The following is a 10,469-nucleotide window of genomic DNA, read 5'->3' as shown; positions in this document are numbered from 1 at the left end:
TAGAGAGTTGAGAAGGAGCAAATGCTAAATCTTGATAGTTATATATTAGTTTATAAAACAGAAAAGACATAATCTGCAGCTTGTCTCTTGGACGCCCAGGGCCACTATTGCCAAGCGACTGTGGACTGCTACAGTTCAGAAAAGTGCCTTTATTTGACAGTTTGATAGCAAACAGATATCAGTCACAGCTGTGAAATCAGCTGTGACCTGAGTAAATGTAAGTGAATCTGGGTGTTTCTGAAGTCAAACAGTTGAGTTGACACTTGTACACGGATCAGTTTTGGAGACGGTTGCACTTAGAGTATATAAGAGGAGAGTTTGGTCCAAGTCAGTACCTCAGACTGAAGGAGCCAAACCTCGACTGAAACAGGTTAGTCTCTTCTTGTGACTCCACAGCTCTTCAACACAGATCTCTTATACTAAATATGAGTTTATAATCTACAGTAAACCAGGGATTCATCTTTGGACGCCTGCATCACCGTCATGAAGCTGCTGGTTTTGTGTCTGCTCTTTGGTGCGGCTTTGGCCACAAGTGAGTTTAAGTATGAAGGAAATGTTCAAGTATTCTGTATATTCTGTACTTACATTATTTCTGTTGTTCTTGTGGCCTCCATCAGCCGATTCATCGGAGAATCAACTGAATAATGAAGGTGAGAATCAACAAAATCATGTGGCATCGATAGGGACTTTTCAGATTGAATTCAACAATACAATATAACTTTGTGCTTGTATGTTTGAGTATTAATAATTACATTGTTTGTACTGTTCTTGTGCCTCACAAGAGAGTGGGCTGATAAATGGAGGTGAGTACCATCAAAAATGAGACTTTTCTATTTGTATTTATTTCACGAGTCAGTAAATATAACTTGTACTTGTATGTGACGATCCTTGTAGAAGTTCTGAATGTTGAAGATCCAGACATGCAAGGTAAGCAGACTGGACCTTCATCTTGATACTGTAAAATGAGAAATAATCAAAGTTCCCAAACTTGTTTTTCTCGTCAACAAAACAACTTCTCTCTCTCGATCAGGGAAAATATTCACATATTATTTTTTAATCCTCACAGATATCGCAGACCCAGAGTCTGTGGATGAGACTGAACTGAGTGAAGGTGAGTTATAATGTTAGAGACAAACGACATTGTTTATTGAAGAGGTTTTACAGAGCGTGTTCTGCTGATTGTCTTAACGATGCACATTGTATCTGAGGACACTTTTGAACACAAGATAGTTACAAACTCTTACATTCAATACAAATGTTCTTTTCTAGCTGAACACGGAGACAGTGCTGAAAGGGGTAAGTTTTTCAAACAATGAAGTCTGTAACAATAAATGAGAAACTTAATGTTAAATGATCTTCAGCCAAAAGATCCTGTGGAACCAGAACCGGATCCACCTATAGGCCTTCGACCTGGTATCGCCACGGAAGCCGTTCTTACATTTATTTTACAACTCAAAGGCACTGGGCTCTTGCACAGGTGACTCGACTGACACACATCATAATAAATGAGTGGTGGATAGGATTAATATAATGTACTCTCTTTTATTCAGAGATCTTGTGAGGCCCAGGGTGGAACTCTTGCAGTTGCTCACAACAGTGGAACCAGCAACTTTCTGAAAGCTCTTGCTTCTGGAACAGCAGCTTGGATTGGACTCTCTGATGCACAATATGTTAGTCACTTTACCCATTCTGCTGGAGTCAAACTCAACAAATTATTCAAAAATATTTGTTCGTTTTATGTTTTTAGGATAATTATTGGCTCTGGATCAACGGAGAACGTTATGTCTATGGCAACTGGTGTAGTGGAGAACCCAACAACTACAAAAGACAAGACGAGAGCTGCACTTGCATCAACTGGAGCAGTAAATACACCAGCCTGTCTGAGATGAACTATGACTGTATAATTGTGTTCATGTGGTTAACATATGTCTTGTTACCCTCAGGTGCCAAGTGCTGGAATGATTTGAACTGCAAATCTTCCCTCGGGTACATCTGTGAGAAAAAGTAGCTCTGAACTCCTGAGCTGCCACAAGCATAAACCCTGATTTATGCTCTAAAATCAACGCAAATCTGAATCAACAGTTTTCCTTTTTCCTGCTGCAACATAATGAAGGAGTGAAGAGAAGAGTCTGATGTTGGAGGTGGTCTGCTCTGAGAGCCTTGTGCTTCATAAAGAGCAGAATGAGTGGATTTGAAAGATGCTTTAACTTCTCTGTTCTTTTCTGTCAAATGTGATTAAAACGCTCAAGCATCAAACATGAGTCTGTGTTTGTCTGGAATAGTCCTTTAGATAAAGGAGATGTTATTGCCTTGACTAGAACTTTCCACAACATGGTAATGATGCTACCAGACCAAGATACAGGTCAGGGGTCTCATTTATAAAGCAAACGTACAAAAATGCTACGTACATGATTTTCCATGTTAAGCTTGGGAATTATAAATAGACAACTTGTCCTAAAATGAGCAGTTTTGTCCAAAAATACTCAACTTTGTGCAACGGCGCTTTCAGAGATGAGGCAGAAGGTGATCTGTGCTCAGAGACACGAACATTTAGCTGGTTTTTTCCCCTTCACATTTCTGGATGTGGAGTACAAACTGGTGTTGCATTGCTAGCCAGTCTGTATAAATATCCAATAATTTACTTTACAGAGGCAAAACCGAGCCCAATTATAGCTCAACATGGATTATTTGTGCGTGAAATACACAGAATCCACCAGGAAACGGCTTAAAACTGTTTCCCACAAATGTTTTCTGCATGTCAGACCACGCCCCCCAAACTGTGACACGTTGCTGACTTATGTTTATGTTTTGAGTCTTATTTTGAAAGATAAAATTTGAAGAAGAAAAAAAAAAGTGAGCATTTATTTTTAAGTTGACGTGTTTGGAATGACAGCCGCGATCACAAATATGGCTCTTGTTTCCAAATGGTGAAACTGCTCCCGTCCTTGGAAATATGAAACAAATAGAAATGCGATGCTAACACAGATTAGATCGAATCAGCTCAGAGTAAACGTGATCTGTGTGCGTTGCTCTTGACTCAAACTGTTAGTCTCGTGTTCGATTACGGCAGAATTTCAGTGACTGTAAAACAAGACTGGGGAGTGCAACTTGTGCTTCGTGAAGTGCAAAATGAGTGGATTGAAAGATGCTTCAACTTCTCTGTCAAATGTGATTAAAAAGCATTCAAACATGAGTCTCATGTTGGTTATTTCATTTAACATGTAGGATACTTGCTGTGGATTTCTGCAGCATTCTAGTTAGACTATTGATTTTGGCCAATAATAATGGGCCTTTTACATATTAATGTGATGAAACCTTCAAATGTCATCAAAAAGTGTCTGGAGATATTTGTGAGACATACACTGATACATTACATTAAAAAACCCTGTGCAAATAAGAGTTATTGATATTGATCATTAAAAATATGTGATCTTATAAAATAGAGATGAAATGTTGTGTTCATTTGTACCACCCTTGAAGCCAATGGTAAGCCACTTGCACAAGTGTCAGATGTGGAATATACCAAGGAGACGCTCGGTCTCCTCTACTGTTCTGTATAGGTCTTAACCCACTCGGCCAAATAGTCAACAAAAATGGCTCAGGAATGGGGCCACGATCAGTCACCTCGTCTACATGTGTGGCAGTATGGTCTGCGGGGAGACTATGCTACCTGAGGCTGTTCCTATTGGCTATTCGCTTTGGCTGTTGACCAATAAAAAGCGCTTCTGTTTTGTCATTCGTTCTCTGACCTACGCACTTCCTGTGTTCTAAAGTTCGGGTTAGCTATAACCAAATGTCTCTTTCCAGATGTAATTAAGTAAATTAACTCTGGAGTTGCGGTGTGTGCTGGAGCCGTTGCCTTGCCCTCCCTGTTACTTATAATGGACCCGTCTGTGAATTAAAGCACTCTCGAAGTTGCGACCCTGGTCCGAATGGGGCCGAGCCGGGACACCAAGCTTTGTAAACCACTCCAAAACCTGAACCTGCTCCATGGTGGAGGCGCGTTGGTCTCCATGGTTGGTGGGCACGGCAAGCGTATATTTGATAAACATGTCGGTCATCAACAGGACATTCTATACACCTCTAGAGGTGGGTTCAAGCAGAGTTAAACTGATGGCGACAATTTCATTAGGCCTAGATGCCAACAGGTGACCCATATGATTGCCCTTGGTGCTCTTCCGAGGTCGGCCGTCGCTTCTGCTGCCAGAACGCTGCGACTTCCTGGATATCAGGGTCATCCCGTTGGAGAGCATGCAAGTTTGCTGGAGAAAAGTGGCGAAACACTGCTACCACTGACTGGGATGCCTGCCCTTGTTTACCCAGTGCCTGCTGCAGTGGTTGATGAAAGGAAGTACCCTGGACAAGGGGTGCCAACGTCTGCAAAGATGAGGATTGCCGGGACAGGGCATCAGCGTTCTTATTGCTCTTCCCTGATATTTGAGCTCAAAGTTAAGCTGAGAGGCCCAACGCTGCTCCACGGCACACAGCTTTGCGGACCACAGAAGGCTTAGTGGATTATTGTCTTTGTAGACAACATACCATTGCCCCAATAGGTACTCCCGGAATTTCTCCGCTATGGCCCATTTAAGACCCAACAACTCCAATTTCATCGAGCTATAATTGGACATGTTCCGTTTAGTGGGTCTGAGTCCACGACTTGCATAAACAATGGTTCTTACCACTACCCTTACTCCTGTGAAGGACTGTACCCAAGTCACTGTGGCTGGCGTCGACCTCCAATATGAAGGGACGGGAGAAAGTTCACCTCTGTCTTTGAGAAACTGCATTTACTCAGATTAGCCTTCAGACCGTCTGCGGCCTACCCAGCACGACAGCCAGCCTCTCCAAATGTTCCTCGAGGATGGATGGAAACACCATGATGTCTTCCAGGTACAAAAGGAGGGACTGGCACTGTTGGTTCCTAAAGATGCGCTGCATTAGACGCTGGAAGGTGCCAGGGGCCTTGCAGAGGCTGGTCAAGTCCATTGTAGAGAACCAGCGGGCACCGGTCAGGTCGTCAAGGGAGTCCTCAATATGGGGGAGGGGAAACACATCCCTTTGGGTCTTATTGTTAAGTAGTCGATAATCGATGCAGAATCTGAGGCTTCCTTCCTTCTAACGGACAAGAACAATGGGAGAGGCAAAGGGGCCAGAGCTCTCCCTTATCACCTGCGCCTCTGAAAGCTTATGAATGTGCTCCTTCACCAGCACTTACTATATTCACTATATTGCAATGTGCACCATTCACTTTAGGGTTGCAATAGTGTGACTTAGTTTGTAAAGGATAGCACCGGCAATCAACTACACAAGAAAACTAGTTACACAAGAAAAACAAAGTAAAACATGTGGATGAATTTAATAAAACAGGTATAGGACTACCTCAAATGACTTGAGAAGGATTTTTTTTTTTCCACTTAAGTGAAATTAAGTGATTTTACAACAGTACAACACATACAATTCACAATAACTAGAACCTGGGGGCCTGGTTAATTTGATAATCCTGGCAACAACGCCAAAATGTGCCACTATGAAGGTAAAATGGTTCTTTTAGATAATTTAGTGTTCTCCCGGACTTTCGACGGGAAAAAATTAGAATAAATGGGATTCCCAAGGCACAGAGCTAAGCATACCAAACACTTAGCCAGGTTCCAAGTTATAGAGTATTTTATATTAAACTTTTAAAATACTACACATATTGCTATAGGAGTTAAAATGCTGTATCAAACACGCCTTCTTGCAGCTCTTCCCGCTCTTTTCAGGCCGGACTGGGAGCAAACGCAATAGAAAAACAGCATTAAACGTGCAGTATGTATTTTTGAGGCGTCCATTTCCTTGTTTGCTTAGAAATGTTATAGTTTCACCTGAAATGTCTTCTTTTCTCAGTCCAAAAGGTTAAACAAACAGAAATGTAAAACAGACGAGATACAATCGGCTTCAGGTTTCCTCTGAGCTGATTTTATCTCTTCAGCGATCTGTGAGTTTCCCGGTCAAAGATTCTTCCTGTTGACTTTAAACTATGAGTCTTGGGTTAGATTTCGACTAAACTGACCTGACCCCGGCAGAGGTGTTTGGAACTCACTTAAAATATTGTACAAAAAGTACTCAGACAGAAGACAAATTTGACAGATAATGGCAAAATGTTTGTTTTTCTTTAGATTCAATATGTTTTAACCCTTATTTTCTATCTATTCTGTGTTCTCTTTGGTTCTGCCTGGTTCTTATTTTTATGTCCCCCCCCCCCCAAAAGAGAGAATTACAAATATAAAAACAAACAAATATTTGGAGTAATCTTTTTGCAACCTTTGTGGATAATAATAATAATAATAATAATGATAATTTACAAAAATACCTTAATCTAGAAGCTGATAAAATCACGAAAACTATAAAATTGTACTCAATCTTGTAAAAAAATAATAATAACGATAATAATAATAATAATATTAATAATAGAAAGAAGAAGACTTAAATTGGAAGCTGATGAATTCAAGAAAAATATAAAATTGTGATGACCGAGAATATTTAGTTTTTCTTCAGAGAGCTTTTTTTAAAATATTGAATAGTTGTTTGGATAAAGGAGATGTTATTGCTGTGATTAGAAGTTTACACAACTTGGTAATGATGCTACCAGACCAAGATACAGGTCAGGGCTCTCAGTTATAAAGCAAACCCACAAAAATGCTATGTTTGTCGGTGAGGTTTGTGACGTCCATTTCCTTGTAATTACCTTTGTTCCTGCCGCCAAAAGTATGTTCCAAATGTATCTATTCACTGTGTCCATAGAAGAAGTTTTGAGGCCCAAGTACACAGTTCAGAGGGATGACAGAGTCAAAAACAGTCTGCAGTGCGTTGTAAACTTCAGTTCTCCAACAGTTCGTGTTTCCTTGTGAATAGTGCTTTGTTTTGTTGTTTTTAAGCCTTTGTTTCTTTTTGGCCGAGGTGACAGCAATTACCCTGCCCCACAAAACTGCCTTTGATGCATCCCAGAGAATGGATGGAGAAACACCATTGTTGTTTTCCTCTACAGACGTCTCAGTGTCATTTGTCATCACTTTTACACATTGTGGGTCATTGAGTAGACTAGCATTACATCTCGATAGTGTGTTTTTTGTGTCTGTTCCAGATCCACATTGATATTAAAAAGGAGCATGATCACTTAAATCTATTGTACTGTAATTTTGGACCTACTTTGGTTGAAAATAAAGTCTATTCTAGTTTAGATCTTCTCGGGGTTGGAAACATTTGTATATTGTCCAACAATAAGATCGATCTCCCTCCAGATTTTGATCAAGCCTTTATTATGTATTAATTCACTACATGTATTTTGTAAAGGTCAATTTGACACATTTATGTTTTATGGTAAGGTTTTGCTTTATTTTGGTAACTTCCTGTGTAACCGGAAGTGATGGTAAAACGGAAGTCTACTTGACACACTGGAAAAGACGAAAAGTAAATTGAACAACGGAAAACGGACAAAACACGGATAAACTCAAGGATCTAGCTACAGTCGACAGGGGAACAAGGTCTGTAGTGGAAAAAGATTGTATTTATGAGATATTTGAAATGTTTTATGGATGTATATGTTGTGAAAATATAGTACCAATGTAATGAGTTAGAAATACGGGGATTTACGTCCAAAATGTAATTGTCTTTTTATTTTATTCTGTCTAGCTCTTACGTTGGTTGAATGACACGGAAAGGCTCATTAAAAGACATTTAACCATCAGTTCTGGCCTTCTCAATTCGACTGGACGCTACAGTAAGAGCTTGACCGCCGCTATTTTGCTGCACCACGAGGGCTCACGGTTTCAAGGCAACACCCACAACGTCCAGCAGATGGCAGAAGCTGGTCAGGAAGTACAAAGCTAAAAGGTGAAAGAAGAATAAATCCAAAATGGAGGACTACGAAGCTGAAAATCCAGAAGACAGTAACGATCGGATAACAAATTTACAAGAAGAAATAAATGACTTAAAGGACTCGCTTCAAAGTGAAAGTGAGAACATACAAGACATTAAAGATGCAATCTCAAGTAAACAGAAAACATTGAGGGAGCTGCAAGACGAAGTCTAAAGCACATCAGCAATATCACGACGTTCTGAAAGAGTCAAAGTACCAACTGAAAAAATGGTAACTTATCAGAAAGAAGAAACAAGCAAAAAGGAAAAAAGACTATTGACTCTATATAAACAGTAGAAAATGCAGGTGAAACACGAGAAAAACTAAAGTCAGACATTTCAGAAAAGGAAATGGCTGATCTAGCAGACATACTAGAACAAAAGAGAGATGATCTGTTAAAACTGTACAATGACATGAGAAGTTCCATGGCACCTTCATCAGACATAAGGAGAAAAACTGATGCATGTGAAGCAGTGACACATGACGTCGTAAGAATAATTCTGGAAAGAATGGACTGTTAGACTACGATTACGCCCAGTCCATATATGGCTCAACCGCAGCATCAAACCACAGTCAACACTCCTCAGCTTCACTCCTAACATCAAGACGAGCAGACGCAGCGGCCGAACTCGCAGCAAAGGAAGCGGAGTATAAGATTGTACAAGAGGAGCACAGACAAAGGGAAAGGATAAAGGCTCTAGAAGAAGAGCATAATAAACAAATGGCAATTCAAACATCAGAGTTGGAACGTTTGAGAGCTGAGAAGGACGTGGAGGCAGCTCGTGCCAGGTTGGAAGCCTATAACAGAGAGTTGTCTCAACTAGACAACGCGCAGTCAGTTAAAAGTGAACAGGTGAGCCCAGAGCACACACCCAAACAAACTGTATCGCCTCATACCATACCTGCGCCAACAGCTCCCCCTAGTGTTAGCCAGCTTGCACAGGCCCTACAAGACAGTATAAGAATGAACAGACTCCCCACACCAGAGCCAACAATGTTTAGTGGTGAGCCTATAAAGTTTATTGAATGGAAATCCACCTTTATATCACTCATTGAACAAAATGGAGTCTCAGCAGCGGATAAACTGTATTATCTAAAAAGATATGTGACGGGCCCAGCTCGCAAATGTCTTGAAGGGACTTTCTTTAGAAATGATGAAGAAGCATAAAAAGACGCCTGGGAGAAACTAAACCAAAGGTATGGCCAGCCATTTGTGATACAAAGAGTATTTAGAGTGTTGTCTAACTGGCCAAAAATACAATCTAAAGATGCCGATGGACTAAGGAACTTTGCAGACTTTGTAAATGCATGTACGCTTGCTATGCCGCATGTAAAGGGGTTGCAAATACTCAACGACTGCGAAGAAAATCAGAAATTGTTATATAAACTACCAGACTGGATAAATGCGAGATGGAACAGGCATGTGACAAAGACACTTATGAACGGTGGTGAGTTTCCCAGCTATAATGATTTTGCTTCCTTCCTCTCACTTGAGGCTGAAGTTGCATGTAATCCAGTCACCTCCATTCATGCGCTACGGTCCACTGAAACAAATGATGATAAAAGGAATACAAAGGAAATCAAAAGGAACAAAGCAGGTGTATTTAACACAAACGCAACTGAACATGGCGACAATCAGGCAAAATCTAAAATGCACCGTGGCTCTTCATGCATGTTGTGCCAAGAGACACATCCACTTATTAAGTGCCAAGACTTTCTGAAAATGACCCTAGAAAACAGAAAGAAATATATAAAGGACAACAAACTTTGTTATGGTTGTTTAAAACAAGGGCACAACGCTAAGGACTGCAGACGCTGCCTCACTTGTGAGACTTGCTCTAAGAGACACCCAACATGTCTTCATGATGAAAACTACAGCTACCGCCTGCAAAGAAGCACACAAGGTCACGTGAGTACAGGTAACGCAATTCAAGGTAACACACTGGAAGCTGCAACAGCCATGTCACTAAATGTTGCTAGAGCAGAACACGCTCTCAGCACCTCAATGATAGTTTCAGTATGGGTGTCAACTGCCACAAACCCACAAAAGGAAAAACTAGTCTATGCATTATTAGACACTCAGAGTGACACGGTTTTTATTGATCAAGATATAACACGTGAACTGCAAGCAGATGTGTGCCCAGTAAAACTCAAACTGACTACAATGATGGGTAAAAATGCAGTTGTAAGCAGCGGAAAAGTGTGTGATCTTCTGGTGAGAGGTTACAATTCAGCAACAGTGATAAGGCTCCCCACTGCTTACACAAAGGACTACATACCTGCAAACAGAGAACACATACCAACATGTGAAACAGCCAAATTGTGGAGTCATCTGTTACCCATTGCGGATGATGTCCCGCCGCTCCTCAATTGTGAAGTAAGTCTTCTCATTGGTTACACTTGTCCCAGAGCTTTAGCACCCAGACAAGTACTCCTTGGCAAAGACAATGAGCCATATGCCATTCACACTGATTTAGGATGGAGCATAGTTGGTAATTCAGTGCCTTGCAACGAAACATGCACAATGAACAGTGTCTGTCACAGAATAACTGTCAAGGAAATCCCTCCTTCCACT

General features: G+C 40.8%; 1 protein-coding gene across 1 annotated transcript; it reads left to right on the top strand.

The window, feature by feature from the left end:
• Positions 1-233: 233 nt before the first annotated feature.
• LOC140371664 (ladderlectin-like) lies at positions 234-2,252 on the top strand. Its single transcript, XM_072458847.1, has 11 exons — positions 234-370; positions 445-532; positions 618-650; positions 783-803; positions 895-927; positions 1,067-1,111; positions 1,270-1,296; positions 1,362-1,477; positions 1,551-1,670; positions 1,748-1,862; positions 1,944-2,252. Exons 2-11 carry the CDS (start codon positions 484-486, stop codon positions 2,006-2,008), a joined length of 624 nt encoding a protein of 207 aa, XP_072314948.1. The 5' UTR covers positions 234-370; positions 445-483; the 3' UTR covers positions 2,009-2,252.
• The last annotated feature ends 8,217 nt before the right edge of the window (positions 2,253-10,469 follow it).

This window comes from Eucyclogobius newberryi, unplaced genomic scaffold (assembly GCF_026437365.1).
Source record: "Eucyclogobius newberryi isolate DKJ021-1_F unplaced genomic scaffold, fEucNew1.0.hap1 SCAF_22, whole genome shotgun sequence".
NCBI classification, from domain to species: Eukaryota; Metazoa; Chordata; class Actinopteri; order Gobiiformes; family Gobiidae; genus Eucyclogobius; species Eucyclogobius newberryi.
The sequence above is the reverse complement of the archived record's forward strand: the minus strand, read 5'-3'. Positions and strand labels throughout refer to the sequence as shown.